At 29.1% G+C, this 18752-nt stretch overlaps 1 protein-coding gene across 1 annotated transcript; it reads left to right on the forward strand.

Moving 5' to 3' along the window:
- Positions 1-226: 226 nt before the first annotated feature.
- On the forward strand, positions 227-18233 carry LOC145759865 (1-phosphatidylinositol 4,5-bisphosphate phosphodiesterase gamma-1-like). Its single transcript, XM_082573721.1, has 35 exons — positions 227-471; positions 629-686; positions 1032-1181; positions 1881-1974; positions 2218-2259; positions 2674-2706; positions 2997-3081; positions 3172-3299; positions 3428-3479; positions 4112-4213; positions 4327-4445; positions 4870-4955; positions 6610-6730; positions 6896-6981; positions 7528-7610; positions 8033-8093; positions 8207-8274; positions 8754-8879; positions 9178-9338; positions 10239-10445; positions 10650-10781; positions 11156-11333; positions 11524-11699; positions 12144-12234; positions 12307-12376; positions 12835-12989; positions 13289-13391; positions 13702-13823; positions 13967-14054; positions 14574-14722; positions 15045-15159; positions 15523-15705; positions 15781-15869; positions 16153-16325; positions 16966-18233. Exons 1-35 carry the CDS (start codon positions 310-312, stop codon positions 17006-17008), a joined length of 3891 nt encoding a protein of 1296 aa, XP_082429847.1. The 5' UTR covers positions 227-309; the 3' UTR covers positions 17009-18233.
- Positions 18234-18752: the final 519 nt, after the last annotated feature.

Raw genomic sequence — 18752 nt, forward strand, 5'->3', positions numbered from 1 at the left:
CCTGGGAAATGTGTAGTTGTTAAGAGCAAGGCAGAAGGCTTAACTGCATAGACAGATAGAGTGTAGTGGCATTCGTGGATTCAATTTTCATTTTCTACTGGTTCTTTCTTTTATTTTTTTAACTAAGGTATAAAACAACTCGAGACAGGTAGCATAATTGTTATTAAAGTTTCTTAAACAGCAGTTTTATGACTAAAACAAAATTCACTTTTATTTTTTAGCTATCTTTAAGATTAACTTACAAAAATAAAACAAGCATCATAGCGTTACACAATAGCGGGGCAGTTTGGGTGAAAACAAGGGGCAAAGATGCCTGTCAAGTACCCAAATGGACCCACAGTGGTGCGTGGGATACAGGACCCCATGTTTGATTCAGAGTTTGAGGCAAATTCCTATTTGCTGAAACTGGAGAGAGGAAACATGATGGTCAAGTTTTCCATGAAACGAAAACCAGAACAAAGAACATTTCAAGTAATATTTCGTGACTTTTGTTTTAAACTTTATAATAAATTTTCACTTTTGATATAAACATCAAATATATACACTAAAATATAAATACTTATTAAATGTTGAATTAAACAAAAATATACAAGTATTTTTATATATTATTTTAATTTATTTTTCCAAGGTTAAAAAAGACACAAGGCAACTGGTTTGGATGAGAAATTTCAATGTTGAAGGATCCAGTGAGTTTTTTTTATATATATCTCATTTGTTTAATTTAAATTTAAATCAGGTAAAGGTTATAATCGAAAATTTACAAATAAAAATTAAATCTTCTAATCGAAACTATGAAATTTTATGTAACTGTTTCGTTAGGAAATTATTTCTTATTAAACTTTGCAAAGCCCTTAAATTCCCAATTTTATTTATAAATATATCACATTTGTTTAAATAAAAACTTATTATACAATAAAAATTCAACTGTTTAATCAGAAACTTACAAATAAAATTTAACTGTTTCGTTAACAAATCATGTCTTATTAAACTTTTGCAAAGACCTTAAATTAACAATTTGTAATATTATTTAGTTGACATAAGCGAGATAAAAGAAATAAGACCGGGCAAAAATTCAAAGGATTTTGATCGCATGCTGGATGAAGCGAGAAGATTGGATTCAATGGTCTGCTTTACAATCTTATACGGAAGTGAATTTAATCTGAAAATTTTATCCATAGCAGGTATAATTACTTTTTAAAAATGGTAAAAATGTATTTACTCACCATTTACCTAAAGGAACAGCTTTAAAAGCCTATAAATTGAGTTCATAATCCTAAAAAAATATTTCAATTCTTGTTAAAAAGTGGTAAGGTAATATTTTTTTTGTTATCTTGTTGTTAATCAATAACAAACTAAGTGACTTGTGTTTTAAAAAATAGGAGGATGTAAGTACAAAGAAATTAAACTAGGTGTACAACATCCTGTCTCTATACCGTGTACCGCACCAAGCACTTACTACTAGTTTCCTTTAAAATAATAAAGTGCAAATATATATAGAAACATTTTTTTAGTTAAATTTTGTTGAATACAAAATTTTTAATTTATTTGCAATGATATGTCGAAAAAAATTTAGACAAATATTGTTTGATTAATTTCAATCAATTTAAACAACCATTAAAATGTTAAATTGATAATTACAGCGTGTTAAAAAGTCGCACACATGTTATTAAACAGTCTATATTGACTTGTAATCAAATGAACTTCCCGAGCCAGATAAAAAATCATGTTGAAAGATTATTATGCAACCAATCAAAACCTAGTAATGTAACCAAATCAAATAAAATATTGACTTTTAAATTAATATTAATATCACACACAAAAATATTAAAATATTTTTTTATATATATTGGGTTATTTTATGATAATTTTTTTTTCTTTAGCTAAACAACCGAATGAAAGGGAAGTATGGATTAGAGGCCTTTCTTACCTTGTTATCGATACCTTAAAATCACATTACCCTTTGCAAATCAACCGGTATGTTATCAGTTCTAATACATTATTGATTTGTATGTTTTCTTGAACAAAAACCCAAATACCATCCCAATGTCTTTTCAATTGATTTATGCTTTTTAGCAAATTCAATTTTTCTTTGTACTATTTATTAGATTTGTTATATCCTGTGTGGATTGATGGTATCCTTACATGTTATTGGTTCATGTATATACCATTTACATTATTTATATCACTTGGAATAAATTTTATTTTTTTAAATAACAGATGGCTTAAAAAAGAATTCGATCAGATCTCGAGAAGAAACCAGTAAGTAAAAAATAAACAAAAACACAAATAAAAATAATTTTTCATGATCTTTTATACAAAAATTTCCAGTTTGCTTTTATAGTTTGATTAAGTATGGTAGATAAGCATGTATTTTTAAACCTAATAAAATAGGAATTAAAAACAAAGTCTTACTGAAATATTAAGCAAAACTTGAAAAGCGAAATATTTTTTTCATTCTACTCCACTTTTATTTAATTTTTCTATTTTATTTTTATTACATATTCACTTAAATAATTTTGTATACAAAATATTTTTAAACTATATGTATCAGTTAATTTTTTAACCTTTCATGAACATTTTAAACAAAAAAATTTGCAAAAAAAGTACTTTTAGTCTATTATTTTTCACCATCACTCTAAGTTAGTTGCATGTTATTTGATTTTATTTGCAAAGGAGACGCAGTAATTCAGACAATGACGAACCAAGGTAAGAGCTTTTGTTTGTTTGTTTGTCAGAAATTTTGTAGTTTGTTTTCTATGTTATAAAAGTGTTATATGGTTTGTAATTTAACAGTTGGTTTCTAATTTAATACATGATTTTTTGTTTAAAAATTAACAAATACTTTTATCACTAATTGTTTTGCTTGTCACTTAATTGCATGCTATATTCATTGTTTTTTTCATTATCAAGCATTATTTCATTACACATTAAATGAAATAATTATTAATTTTCCTTTTTGGTGATTAACTATATTTAAATGTGCAATTTTTTTACAGAATAAACTTAAGAACAACTAAAGCTTGGCTTCCAAATGTTAACATGAAACCTCCCACAACTGCCAAACTAAGAGAAATATTTCAAGTTAGTTGCTAAAAAAACAAACATAAATATAATGAGCTAATCCATGTCCAAAAAATTATTCATTTTGGATTAAAATTTTATTTTTTATAGGAGGTAGATGGTAGAAAAAAAGGAGACATCGGTTTTAACCAATTTGTTCAGTTTTATTATTCACTTATGTTCCACAGCCAGAAGTCAATTTCTTCTTTTGTAGAAGTGTATTCGACAGCTACCAACAAGTAGGACAAATAATTATAAACAATATTATCTAATGACCATATTTAAACTATATTTTTTGCTGATATATTTTGGTAATCTTTATCATACGATTAAAAAATGATTTTAGTTAGAATATTGTCTGTTTCAGATTAAGATATTCATCAAGGGATTTCCAAAACTTTTTACTACAAGAACAAAAGGTATTGTATTAATAATGTCTGCAAAACTTAGATCTATTTTAACCTAGTTAATATTATGACACATCACCAATTAATAATCACAAAGTAAAAAGGAACCAGTTTGTCTTATAAGTGAAATTTAACATGCTTTATATGTACAATATGCCAAATTAACTTGATGTATTATCAATAAAAATACAAGAAATTTCTAAGGAAGTCCTGTATGTTATCTATTACCACTTTTATTCAGTAAACTTAAGGCATAAATGGCAACGCGTGCTTTTATTACAAAAAAAAAAAACATAAAAAAATTGACCAAAACAAAGTATTTTGCTGCGGAATTAAAGGTTTTAAATCACTTTAATTTTGTCCATATATGTCCTGGCCTCCTGCGTAAAGTGATTGCCCCAATATTAACCTTATTGAAATTCACTTGTATCCTGTTTCTATGTGTCAAGTGCCTGCATATTCAGCGCATAAGAGAAGCAAAACAAAAGCATGGCAATATCATGTCAGATTTTTGCATTAAACACATTCCAGCATGACACACTATTTTATACAACCCTGACTTTTGTGCATAGTCTTTGAAAAACCATATAAAACACTTTTAAAAAATTTTGCTGATTAAGTTGACATTGTTGTTTTATTTGCAGGAAAATTGGGCAAGGGATTTGGGTACCGTGCAATCTTTCATGGTCGATTATCTGTCAGACAAAAACCGAAGCGACAACAGCGTTTACTTTGATAACAAAGAAGTAATTTTGTGTTTTTTATCCTTTTTAATTTAAGACGAATATTGTAAATAACAACCCTAAAAATTTGCATAAAAACAGTAAATATTTATGGCCCCTAAATTTTATTTCTGCAGATGTTGGCGTATTTATTCTCGAAGGAGAACTCAATTTGGGATGAGAAGTTTAACAATATTCCTAATGGGATGCTTGATCATCCGATGTCCCATTACTGGATCTCCTCATCTCATAACACGTAAGTTTTAATTTAAATAAGTCCAAACATTAAAAAAAATTAAAGTATGAAATATACATAAAAAATTGAAGCTTTTTAAAAACAACCGCCTTTTAACTTTGATTGTCATTTAAAATATTATTTTTAAAAAAGGGTTTAAAAATCATTTAAAATTAGTAAATCTTTTTTTTTCTGACCAAATTTTGTATTTTTATACTCTATTTTGGCTGATAATTATAGAATTAAAAATAAGGTATCGGCGTCGTAATCTAATAAACATAACCTTCCGACATCTTGGCTACAAACCATCTTATTAAATATTTATAAACATAATAAGCATTGATTTTCCAAGCCTAAATCAATAACATTACATCAACAGGAGAGGCTTTGAAAATACCGGCAAAAAATTTCCAAAATTGACATTTTTTGTGTATTGTGTTTGCAGGTATCTGACTGGTGATCAGATAAGCAGTGATTCATCTTGCGAGGCTTATGCTCGTGCTTTAAGAATGGGATGTAGGTGTATTGAATGTAAGTAATTTCGTAATAGTGTTTACAAAATTTTATTTTAACAAATTGCATAAAAACACAAAAAAAATAAAAAAACGACATTTAATGGTTAAAAAAAATTAATAATTGGTCAGAATAATGGTTATTAATTGGTTAAAATAATATTTAAATAATTGGTCAAAACAATGTTTATTGATTGGTTAAAACAATGTTTAATAATTTGTTAAAACAATGTTTAATAACTGGTTAAAATAATATTTAAATAATTGGTCAAAACAATGTTGATGAATGGTTAAAACAATGTTTAATAATTGGTTAAAACGATGTTGATGAATGGTTAAAACAATGTTTAATAATTGGTTAAAACCATGTTGATGAATGGTTAAAACAATGTTTAATAATTGGTTAAAACGATGTTGATGAATGGTTAAAACAATGTTTAATAATTGGTTAAAACGATGTTGATGAATGGTTAAAACAATATTTAATAATTGGTTAAAACGATGTTGATGAATGGTTAAAACAATGTTTAATAATTGGTTAAAACGATGTTGATGAATGGTTAAAACAATGTTTAATAATTGGTTAAAACGATGTTGATGAATGGTTAAAATAATGTTTAATAATTTGTTAAAACAATGTTTAATAATTGGTTAAAATAATATTTAAATAATTGGTCAAAACAATGTTGATGAATGGTTAAAACAATGTTGATGAATGGTTAAAACAATGTTTAATAATTGGTTAAAACGATGTTGATGAATGGTTAAAACAATGTTTAATAATTGGTTAAAACGATGTTGATGAATGGTTAAAACAATGTTTAATAATTGGTTAAAACGATGTTGATGAATGGTTAAAACAATGTTTAATAATTGGTCAAAACAATGTTTAATGATTGGTTAAATCAATGTTTTTTAATTAGTCAAAATTTTGTTTATAAATTGGTTAAATCAGTGTTTATTAGTTGGTTAAAACAATGTTTGTTAATTGGTCAAAATCAAAATTGTAAGTAAACCATACAAATTATAAAAAGACCATAAAATGTAATTTAGCATCATAAACAAATTCTTTTTGCCAATGAACAATGTATTATAAATATAAATTAAAACAATCGCATTTGTTTTGCATTTAACATAAAGTTGAGTCACGGTGAAACTCTTCAAACCAGGGTGACTCACATGAAGTGAAACTAGGCCTGAATAGAGAAACTCACTTTCCAAATTTAATGCAATTTAGGAATTTTTATTGTGTATATAAGGACAACTAAACATGGAAAATTTACACCCAGTTTCCTTGTATATTTATTGTAATGTATAAAAGTGTTGCAGTACCTACTAATCAAGAATCTTATTTATTTCTTATACCAACTAACTGTATAATGTATTTGTTAAACCTGATTTTTACAAAGCGATTGGTGTTGTAACATATTGAGCTATTAGAATAACATATAAGGTGCTTATTCAATCATTGTAAACCTATGTTACCTGTGCTATATAAATAAACAACCTTTTTAATTGATTATTTTACTACAGGAATTAGCTTACCAGATGTTATAAGAAAATTAAACTTGAATTGTAACAGTTTTTATAGCTTAAATAAACACTTTTTTTTTTTTGCTTATTAAAATTCTTTTTTTTTTGCTTATTAAAAATTTTTAACTTTTAATTAACAGTGGACTGCTGGGATGGGCCTGATTGTATGCCAATTATTTACCATGGACATACCTTGACCTCAAAAATTAAATTTCTTGACGTGTTGAAGACTATTCGAGATCATGCTTTTGTGGTATCAGAGTAAGCTTTCTTTCATATACTAAAAAAATATAAGTATCGCAATTCAAAACCTATTCTTGGCTATATACACTAACAGTAGTTTTGAAAACACTTGCAATAATGTACTTGAATTATTTTAAGGCTAATTTTAATATTTTCAATAAAAATTTAAAATTTTGTTTTTAGTTTGCCGCTGATATTGTCAATAGAAAATCACTGTAAGGTTGCACAGCAAAGACACATGGCCACAATGTTTGTTGATGTATTCGGAGGTAAGAACTAACTTAATACAGATAAATAATGTCACAGTATTCATATATACAAGGTTGATTGACTGTCTGCCTTCAACTAACATATACTTGTGTGTGATATATATATATTTTTTTTGTTTATATCCTTATCCTCGATGTGGGAAGGTCAAATACGTGACCTAAACATAGAGTAACATTGGTTACTCCGACTCAGTCTTGAGTTGCCTTTAGCAGTTTGGTATATTATAGATTATAATTGCCTGGTGATTATGCTACTGATTAACTGCTGGCTTAGCAGGAGTTTACACAGTTTATAGCGCCTTATTCATGGGGACTACAGCCTGAGAACAGTGGGAATTGAACCCACGATCTCATGGTGGTGTAGCAAGTGTTCTTACCACTACTGCTTGTGATATATTAAGCACTTAACACAATTTGCATTTTTTTTATTGTAAAAGCCTTTAAATTAAACATACATGTACATATCTTTTACAAAGTTTTAATATTTATAAATTGATTTACTTAAAGATAGGCACTAAGTGTTGTTAAACATCTTTGTTTCCACAGACATGTTAGTAAAAAGCGTTGTTTCTAATGATGACAAAAACTTACCCACACCCAACCAACTTAGAAGAAAAATAATCATTAAAGTAAATAAAAAATCACTTTTATATAACTTTAAACTACATTTATATATGCTTGGTTTTTAATTTTATACCAGCAGCTTGGTGTAGTGGTAAGAACACTTGCTACACCACACATGAGGTCGTGGGTTCAATCCCCACTGATCTCATGCTGTAGCTCCCTTGAGTAAGGCGCTATAAACGGGAAGAACTCCTGCTGAGCCAGCACTTAATCAGCAGCATAATTATCGGGCAATTATAATCTATAATATCCCGAACTGCCACAGGCAACTCGAGACTGGGTCGGAGTAACTAATGTTACTCTATGTTTAAGTCGCGCATTCCACTTTCCCACATCGAGGATAAAAATATATACAAAAAAAAAATTATTTAATTTTATTATTTGTTGGGCTTTAATTTATATCGAGTGTTTTAATGTGAATTTTTAGCACAAAAAGTTAAGTGAACAAAACAGACAGACTGAAGAATTTACCGAAGCCTCTCCCTCAGGTAAAGTAAATTAAATCTAAACATTTTATTTTTGATCTATTATCTTAGCATAGGCTACATTTAAATACTAATAACCTTTCTATGTAGTTAATTTTTAGCTTTGTTTTATACAGAGGTAGCCATGGATATTAGTAATTCAGTAAGGAATGGAATGATGTATTTCGAGGACCCTACGTTCAAGGTAAATTCAGCAAATTTCCTTTGGTTTTATTTCTTAAAAGTAACCCAATTAGTGCACTTAACATTTTTTGGTTTTAGCATTATGTTCTTTTGAAAAAATGTTTTTTTGGTTCATAGGACATTCAGTAATATTGGTTATTCGTTATTGGTTGAAATATTGGTCATAATTTTAAAATATTGGTTATTACTAAAAATGGTTATTTGTTATTGGTTGAAATAATGGTTATAATTTTAAAATATTGGTTATTAGTAAGAATGGTTATTTGATATTGGTAAAAATTATTGGTTATAATTTTTTTCAAAATGGTTATTAGTAAATTGGTTTTGGTAAAAATCGTTTCTTGTTGTTAGTAAATTTTGATCATAATAAAAAAAAATGGTTACTTAGCAAAATGGTTTTTAGAAGGATTTTACCTCACAGAAATCAATACCAAACTTTTCAATAAATCTATCTTATTCAGAATTTAATTTGTATTTCAGGAGTGGAATTTACATTATTTTGTGTTAACGGACAACAAGTTAGTCTACACAGAGGAGAGACATTCAAATCCCAACGAAGATGACAGCGAATCTGAACCGGAGAACAACAATGAAGCAAAAGAAGCTGTAAGAAGTTTACTCGGCAAACCAATTTTTTAACTCCTTAAAAAGATCACAGTTAACATATCATTTTCACATACAAGTTACAATTTGTATTCACAAAACTGTCATAACTGTTAAATACTTTTCTACTTGTCTGTAATACATTTACAAATTCAGTTTTGGGTTTGTAGCTGGACCATATTATAACTAAAAAACAAATTTTTGGGAAAAAAAGTCCTACTAAAACCTAGGGTCTTCCCATTTCGATAAGGCAACAGCTATGATCGAACCCAAGACCTTATGCACCGTTTATGTTTTCTAGGTAACGGATACCACAGAATTACATTATGGTGAAAAGTGGTTTCATGGGTGCATGACAAGAGACGAATCAGAGAAAATATTGAGAGAATACAAAGGTCCTAATGGATCTTTTCTTGTGAGATATTCAGGCACTTTTGTGGGCAGCTGCAGCCTGTCTTTCATGTAAGTTATTTTTCGGTTGACTAAAAAGTTAGGAATCATGTGTAGTTTATTGTGCTCTTTTAGGTTTGTAGAAGCAATAAGATGTAAGATGTAAGATTTGTAGAAACAACGTGATTTAATGCAATTATAAAATAGTGACAACCTATTATTAGGTATACAAGTTCATACCCTATGATTGGGATTTTAATCAATGTAAAATAGTTGCAGCTTTTAAAGTCATATATTAGCAATATTTTTATACTTAAAAATTAATAAAGTTAGTGTCATTGAACACAAAAATGATTTTAACTTTAAATAACTTTACCTACTTTTTAAGTTATAAAACTTAAAAAAAAAAAATTAAAATTAGTTAAAAATAAACAGAAAAGGGAAGCCCTGTTTTTGATGAAGTAGAAAGTACTAGCTTGTATACATTTACTACGCTACTTGGGTACTTTCTACGTCACATAAAAAACTATGGTAACCTGATTTTTTTTATGTTATTCATTTTCCAGTATTTTTCAAAAATAAATTGTAAGTACCACAGACATTTTTTTTAAGGTTCTAAAGGCATTTTGTGATTCATTGTCAACCATACTAATGTGCTATATATACATCACTTTAAAATTGCAAAACTCTGTAACATAACACTTTAACTAAGGTTTGCTCACAACAATTTACCGACGTACCACAAAAAACATATTTTTTATATTGAAGAGCTCTATAAATTGAACCGATATACATATATATATATATTGTCCCATAAGTTTCGTTATTATTTAACAGTTACTTAGAATAAGTGTAAAATAAAAGAAATTTAGTGCAGACGGGTTTACAAGTTATTTAGAGGACTGTAAGCTACACATGTTTCAAAATATGGTAAATTAAAAAAAAAATTTAAAATATTTTTAATTTATTTAGAAATAATAATCGGGTCAACCACTGTAGAATCCACTCGGAACATGGCAACGGCCACGTCTATTATTACCTCATCAACAACTTGCACTTTGACAGTTTATATAGCCTTATATCACACTACAGACAGTGCCCACTTAAAAATGAAAGAATGGCGTTTGAACTGCAACTAACCGAAGCTGTCCCGCAACCTAATGCCCACGAGCAAAAAGAGTACGAAATTTTAAACATGTTTTATGTAATTTTGGCTTATTTTTAAACACTTATTAGTAAGGTTTAAATTTTATTTTTTAAGTAATATGTATAAATTTTTTTTTTAAGTAATATGTATAAAAAAAAAATTTAAGTAATATGTATAAATTTTAAATTTAACTTATTTTCATTTTATACCAGAATTTTTTAATTTTTTCTTTCTAGGTGGTACCATGAAAGAATGACGAGAACTGAAGCAGAAAATATTTTAATTCGGATTCCCAGAGATGGAGCTTTTCTTGTTCGAAAATGTAGTGACACCAACACAAACGGATCCATGTTCGCCATATCATTCAGGTATGTTGCTAGTCTATAAAAAAAAAACATTTATAACTTCACATAAACCTGTCAGCAGATTAAGTTTAAATAATTCATATATAATAGAACTTAGTTGACAATTTATATATGTATGTCTAATTTATAGGCCTTTGAAAAAATAAAACTATTATTTGTGGTGGTAGGGTGAATAAAACAATTAAAATCTAGACCATAAGGCAGGTTGTCGACTAGAGTGGTCAATAATATCAAAATATTTTAAAGGCAATTTGAGCCTAGGTTGGGGAGGGGCAGTTACACTAAGTTTAGGGTTGTGATAGCCTTAGATTAAATAAATATAAATCTATATATAAGCCCAGTTTGCTTAGGAAAAATTTTTGTTAAATCTTTTCTAGATCTGAAGGTAAAATTAAGCATTGTCGAATCAAACAAGACGACCGGTTGTTTGTGATCGGCAACGCAACATTCGAATCGTTGTGTGACGTGATTTCTTTCTACGAGAAAAACACGTTGTATCGAAAGATGAAGTTAAAGTACCCAGCCACTTCAGAGCAAATAAGAAATATTTTACAGGTAAAGTTTGGAGGTTTAACTTTGTTTTGATATAATAATACTTGTTTAAGTCTTTTTTTTTAATATTTAGGGTCTTATACAATGTTGTATTAAAAACTATTGCAGAAATAAAAAATTTAAAGAATAAAAAAAACATTAAAAAATTGTTTTTTTTAAATTACCAGCATTTAAAATTTATTTTACCCTACAGCACCCTGATTTTTATTCCCAAGAGGTAGACCCCAGCGAGGGGCCCTCTTACGTCCCCCCCAATTTTATGACAGTGACAGTAAAGGCATTGTATGATTACAAAGCAGTAAGAGAGGATGAATTATCTTTCTGCAAACATGCAATTATTTCCAATGTCACTAAACAGGATGGAGGATGGTAAGAAAATCAAAAATATTTTATTTTAAGTTCCAATTTTAACTCTGTTTTATTTATTTCTTGTAAATTTTATATATTTATTTATCCTTGATGTGGAAAGGTCGACTTCACCACCTAAACATTCAGTAACATTAGTAAATTCGACCCACTCTTGAGTTGATTTCAGTAGTTTGAGATATTATTGGTCATATTTGCTGCAGATTGTGTTTTAAGTCCTAAAAGGTTCATATTGTTTAAAATGCCTTTGTTTTGGCTGATGCAGTGCATGGAATCAGTAAGGATCAAACCCAGGACTTCATGTACTATGTATAAAAGTAAAGTATTCTAACCATTACATTATGCTGCAGGCTTTCTATATTTTATACTTTTTAACCTCTTTAAAAACTATAACAATTATTACCTATTATTGTATTTTATGTAAATTTTTTTTTTACTTGAATCCAGGTGGCGTGGGGATTACGGGGGCAAAAAGAATCTTTATTTACCAAGTAATTATGTGGAAGAATTTGATCCGGCTAATAACAAAGAAGATACCGTAAGTTTATTAAAATTTAAAACCTATTTGTATTAAGTCAACCACAACACCAAATTTTTAATTTATTTACAGAAAGTTTTTGCTAACAACCTACTTGGTGAGATGCAGAAAGGAATCATCGATTTAACAAACTGCACGATCGGTTTGTAATTTTTTTTTAAAGATTCACAGTTACTAAAATTGCATAAAAATCTAAATATATTATTTCGGGTATAAATAAGTGATGTGCCTATCGCCGTTTTTTTTTGTGGAAATCGTCTCGTAATTGTATTTATTAGTTTCAATCAGATCTGGATCGCGATTTGATCACTTGCCCCCTCCCCCCAAAAAAACGTTAACTTTATCTTCATTAAATTACCATAAAAATGACCGTTATTGTTAAAAACTTCCTCTAACTTAATTACACCTATAGAAAATTGTATAGTTTATGCTTATTAACTAAAATCATATAGTTTATGCATATTTTTATTTTTATTATTAATTGGGTGTTTGCAAAATACCTTTAAAAATTCGCATTTTATGACACTTATTTTAATCGCCACATCACCCAATTCTGCCTACACCTAAACAGAAATGTCAAAATTTAATTTTTTTTAACAGAGTTATTGCCGCATGGGTCTGGAGGGCATCAAAGCAATTCATTCAGAATACGAAAACCGAACGGAGAGTCATTACACTTAGCAACAGAGGGCAAGGATGATATGGTGGACTGGCTCACAAGTCTTAAACAGGCCATTGACAAACAGGACAACCAGGTAGATATAGCCAAGCCTTAATAACTTTTTAGAGGATTTTTAGCAAATTTTTCTGGTAGTATTATTTGTACAAGTTCTCAGTTAGTCTAGTAGTTTGGTTTTGGTTCTGGCTTTATATTACGAGCCAAAAGGTTTCAGGTTTAAGCCTTATCAATTTCAGATTTTTATCTTTTAACTTGGCATTAACAGATAGCTCAAACACATTGCAACACCTTTTTCAAATAAATAAAAGATAATTACTTTATGAAAGAAATAAAACAAAACATTCTTAATGGATAATTTTATGTATATTTTTCTAGGCAAAAAAATGGAAAGATATTGAAAGATTAAAGAAAATTGCCGTCGAACTTTCTGACTTGGTTGTGTACTGCAGACCTGTCCAATTCAGAGAAGACAACACAAGTAAATACAAAAATAAAATATATATTCTAAAAAATTATAGGTTAACAATGCAAGTGTTACTAAATTATGTAGATATTTATGTAAAATAAACCTATGCCGTTTGGCATTATTTTTTATTTTTTTAAATAACCTCCTAAAGCAATACTGTCCTTTTGTCAATTCATGTAATGGAGCTTAGTGGGCAATAAATATGTTTAATTAATAGGCTTTTAAATAAGAAGTACCCAGCCTCATTGGTGAAATTAGATAGAAAAGTAGGTAGTAAAAGGGTATTTACTAGCATGTCTAATTTGATTACTTTGTTTTGTAGGGGGGCATTGTTTTGAAATGTCATCTTTTCCCGAATCAAAAGCTGAAAGGTTTGCTTGTAGGGATAAAGCTAGTTTCTTTTTGCAATACAACACCAGGCAATTTTCAAGAATCTATCCAAAGGTAACTGCTTTATTTTTCACAAACTTAAAACAAAAATCATAAAAAATTAAAGACGCTATTGGAAAATTAATTCTGATTTCGCCTGTCTAAAAAAAAAATTAACTCTTTAAGTATTATATTTAATTATGAGAAACTTTTTACAGGGCTCTAGAGTAGAGTCTTCAAACTACAACCCAATTCCTTTTTGGAATTGTGGCTCTCAACTTGTTGCTATCAACTTTCAAACTGGTGGTAAGGGTTAACCTTTTAAATATTACAATAAATTAATTATATTATACTGGTAGCATGGTGTATTTGTTAGAACACTTTTACGCTGCATGAATTCGAGAAATTGATCGCCACAGCTTTCATGCTGTAGTGCTTGAGTAAGGCACCATAAATGGTTAAACTCCTGTTGAGCCAGCACTTAATCAGCAGATGAATTATCATGCAATTATATTGTATAATATCCCAAACTGACAAGGGCAACTCGAGACTGGGCCGGGGTAACAGTTGTTTCTCTATGTTTAGGTCGTAAAGTCGACCTTCTCACGTCAAGAAAAATATATATAAAAACATACAAAACGCTTAAAATTCATGCTATAATAAATTAACAAAAACGAAAACAAAAACGTATATGACCAAGTATATGTAATTAATCACTTTTTAGTACCACTATAAATTCCTCAAAAACCGACAATAAAGACTGTGTATAAGTAGTTAAGTAGTAAAACTTTTGTTTGATTAATTAAATTTATGACCCGGTCTTAGATCGCGCAATGCAGTTAAATGAGGCAAGGTTTGAGATGTACAATAGATGTGGTTTTGTGTTAAAACCGGGATGTCAACGGGATAATATGTACCATCCTTACAATAAGAACGCACTGCCAGGTGTTGAACCAATCATAATGAATATACAGGTGCTTAAACACTGCTTTTTTTGACCATTTATAAATAATGCCTAACTATATAAATTTAACAGATATGCATTTGGGGCTATTATAAAATTAAGAACACTAGTCAATAGCCTGCCCTATGGCCGACATTTTAATTGTCATAATATGGTCACAACACTTAACTAAAATTTACCTGTGATAATTTACTCACGCACCACAAATGGCAGTTGTACTTATGTTGTAGGCCCTTAAAAATTGGACATACGTATATATATATAAATTGTCTACTAAGCTCTATCATATATAAATTACAACTTGTATATTTTAAATAAGTCTTTTTTTTTAGATAATTGCTGCAAGACACTTACCAAAGTCCGGCAGAGGTCTAACTTGTCCATTTGTTGAAGTTGAAATTATCGGATGTGAATTTGATGATGGAAAAGTTAAAACTCCAAAAAAAGGTAAAAAATATAGTTTAATATTTTTTTATATATGTATCTTTATATGATGTGGGAAGGTCGACTTCGTGACCTAAACATAGAGTAACATCAGTTACCCCGACCCAGTCTTAAGTTACCTAAGATATTATTAATTAAAATTGTTCGATAATTAAGCTGCTGATTGTGCTGGCTCAGCAGGAGTTCATACGTATATAGTGGTTTACTCAAGGGAGCTACAGCATAAAAGCAGTAGGGATCGAACCCACGACCTTCATGTAGGGTAGCAAGTGTTCTGACTACTACACCATGCTGGCAGTTAATAAATTCAAACTGCTTTATCTATATATTTGTTCTCTTTGTTTAAATAAGAATTTTTTATGTCAGATGACAATGGGTTTAACCCTGTATGGGAAAACAGTAGCAACCGTAACACCGACAGTTCGTTTGACTTTGACATCAACTGCCCAGACACAGCATTTATCAAGTTTACCGTCTACGATCAAGACATGTTTGGCGATCCTAATTTTCTTGCCTTAGCTACTTTCCCTGTTACATGTGTAAAAACAGGTAGGTAGCCTAACCAGAAATTATATTGTCATTTTAGCGATTAATAACTCTTTAAAATGTGTTTACTTTTTTTAGGATTAAGATCTGTGCCTTTAAAAAACATCTACAGCGAAGATATACCGCTTTCAAGTTTGCTGGTTCACTTAGATATCAGAAATGCAAAGGTATTTATTGTTAACCATAGATTACTATGACAAACTTGTTTGTTTAACTGAAGTGAAAGGAGTTTTATAAGCGTACCGACTGGTGCCATGAAATAGCTCGTAATTTAAAAACTTAATAAATTTAGGGTGATTTTAATAAACTAAATGTGTGATATAATATATAAGTCTTGGTTATTTAAAAATGGTACCCTGGCGAATAAAAGAAAAATTGTAAATCAAAAAAAAAAATTTTTTAAAATGCACATCTAATATTTAAACTTAAATGTGTTTTTTTTTTTGGAAGGACGAAGATGCAGGACTCTATGATTCCATCCAGATGCTGAGAGACCAAACCAAAGATCTGCAAAGTAAGATAAGCATGATGGACCTCAACCAAACTGAGTCAGCGAGGTATCATCAGCAGTTAACCGAAACTCAGATTGCGCTTTTCATGCAAAATGAACAGAGAAGAGAAAGGTAATAGAATAAATTTTGAACTTTAAAAAAAAAATTTACTGAATTGAACTTTGTTTTTAAAAAGCCCTACAGGTTTGTGGTGAGATATATATGTGTATATTTTATGTAAGTTTTTTGCTTATTTAAATGTCATTGGGTCTTTAGTTTAATATGTCAACCGGCAGCGTGGTGTAGTGGTGAGAACACTTGCTACACCACACATGAGGTCGTGGGTTCAATCCCCACTGCTCTCATGCTGTAGTGCCCTTGAGTAAGGCGCTATAAACGGTATAAACTCCTGCTGAGCCAGCACTTAATCAGCAGCATAATTTTTGAGCAATTATAATCTATATAATATCCCAAACTGCCACAGGCAACTCGAGACTGGGTCGGAGTAACTAATGTTACTCTATGTTTAAGTCGCGCATTCGACTTTCCCACATCGAGGATAAAGATATACAAAAAAAAATGTCCATGAATATGTATGTCAAATTAAAAGACCCTTAAGTTATAAAAACTAACATTTGTATTCTGCAGATAAATTATCACAGACCGATATTAGTTAGAATTGCAACCATATTATAGCAATAAAAAGGCAGCCTGTAAAAAAATTGTTATAGATTCAATTGACTAGTTTTACAATGTAAAATTTATTTTTAAGGAATATTCAAAGAATGAAGCAAAATCGAGGGGCAAACGGATAATTTCTCATCAAGTGCTATAACCTTCCAGTGTAAAATTCTTCAAGATTTTCCTTCTACTAACTTGCCTGTCATCAGGCCTTTATCTTTCCCTGAACACTGTCAGATGGTGACTAATATCTGTATCTGGTATTGCTGTATCACATCAAACCACTGTACTGAACATTTCTCATGAGACAGGTGGAATGTTGAATTGATCAAAAAAGGTAACAACTTTTTGTGCTATTTTTAAAGTTCTTGCTCGATCAACATAGTGTTTCAAGCTTATATTGGACAAAAAATTGTAAATATATTAACAAATTCATCCTAATGAAATTTCTTTAAAATGGTTTTAACAAATCACAAAAATTCACAAATTTTGTTATTTTTTTACTCGTTTAATTATTTTTCCATACTTCATTTGGTGCTGAACAAAAAACGCAACGATAACAGTTCGTTTTAAATTAAAACTGAATGTAGTAAATCATATCGCAATTGATAGAATAGGTTAAAAGGGAAAAGAATGTAAAATCGTAATTTTATCATTTTTTATCGAAAAAAAATTCGTTAAGAAAATTTTACCAAAATCTAACTCGTTTAAAATATTTAACACTGTTCTATTAAATGCACTCTTACTATTATAACAAAACGGGCATAAATTATGTTTTTAATTTTGTAGGATATTCAAATTATTATTTTCTTTAAAATTCTTGCCTTTTATAAACTAGTAGTAAAATGTAATTTTCGAACACCGTTGATATAAAAGCACTCCGCATGCCAAAAACATTTTCCTAAACCATTTTTACCTTAATCACTTTTTTTCACAAACTATTTTTTAAAGTTTGATTCAGTTTAAAATTTTTGATATATGTACTATTTATCAAAACTGTATTTAATCAAGAATTTGACATTTTTTTAATGTTTTTTTAAGTCTAATATAACTCTAATGTGCAGTATGAAAAAAAGACTAGCTATGCCTTATCGGCGTTAAAACCTTTTCGTCTCTAAAATTTTTATAAAATTAGCAATCAAATTAAGTTGTGCAATAAGTATCTACATTCAAAAAATTCTCGCTAACTAAAAATTCATTTTCTTGTTCTAAAAAATTAAAACTTGCTTTTTTTTCTTTTAAAACCCCTTAGTCAACAAGAGTTAAATTTCAAGTGTATTTTTACAATTTTTTTCCATTTTTCATTATTTTTGTTTGTACCCTCGTTTAATATTAGCACTATAAAATATAAGTGGGTAAATCTGCAAATTTTGTTTCATTTTTTTAATTCAAAAAAATTTTCAATATTTTTTCCTGCCGCTATCTTAGTTAAAGAAAGGTTAACACAGTGTTTTTAAAAATAGAAAAGTGCAATATTTTTAGCCGGTGATGCGATTTTAAATTTAGATTTTCAGGTATATTTTAAGCCAAAGCTTTGGTACATTGTGTTTGATGTTTGAAAAGTAAACATAGTACGTTGTTTGCCATTCACAGACTAAGTAAGCAATAGGCAGAGCACAAAATTCCTTTATTTCAATCAACCATAATGTATTATGCTTCACTTGTTTAAGAGCATACATAAAGTTTACAACTTGATTCACTTTAAATGGGTTTCAGAATACTGTGTTTTGTTTATAAGCCTATTGAGAGAAATAGATTGTGTTAATGCTATTGTGTAGTTAAGAGTTTCTATAATGTCAATAGTGCGTAGTAAAACAGGAAATAGCAAGATAAGCTTAGGCTGTAGAAGATTTAGTTCCGTATACTGGGTAGTTAACC

This window comes from Corella eumyota, chromosome 7, assembly GCF_963082875.1.
Source record: "Corella eumyota chromosome 7, kaCorEumy4.1, whole genome shotgun sequence".
In the NCBI taxonomy this organism is placed as follows: domain Eukaryota; kingdom Metazoa; phylum Chordata; class Ascidiacea; order Phlebobranchia; family Corellidae; genus Corella; species Corella eumyota.

What these genes read in the sequence shown, in the direction of transcription:
- LOC145759865 (XM_082573721.1), top strand. Translation starts at nt 310, where the DNA reads ATGCCTGTCAAGTACCCAAATGGACCCACAGTGGTGCGTGGGATACAG. An exon ending in AACTAAGAGAAATATTTCAA is followed by an intron (nt 3,082 to 3,171) that starts GTTAGTTGCTAA and finishes TATTTTTTATAG; the next exon opens with GAGGTAGATGGTAGAAAAAA. An exon ending in AATGAACAGAGAAGAGAAAG is followed by an intron (nt 16,326 to 16,965) that starts GTAATAGAATAA and finishes TTTATTTTTAAG; the next exon opens with GAATATTCAAAGAATGAAGC.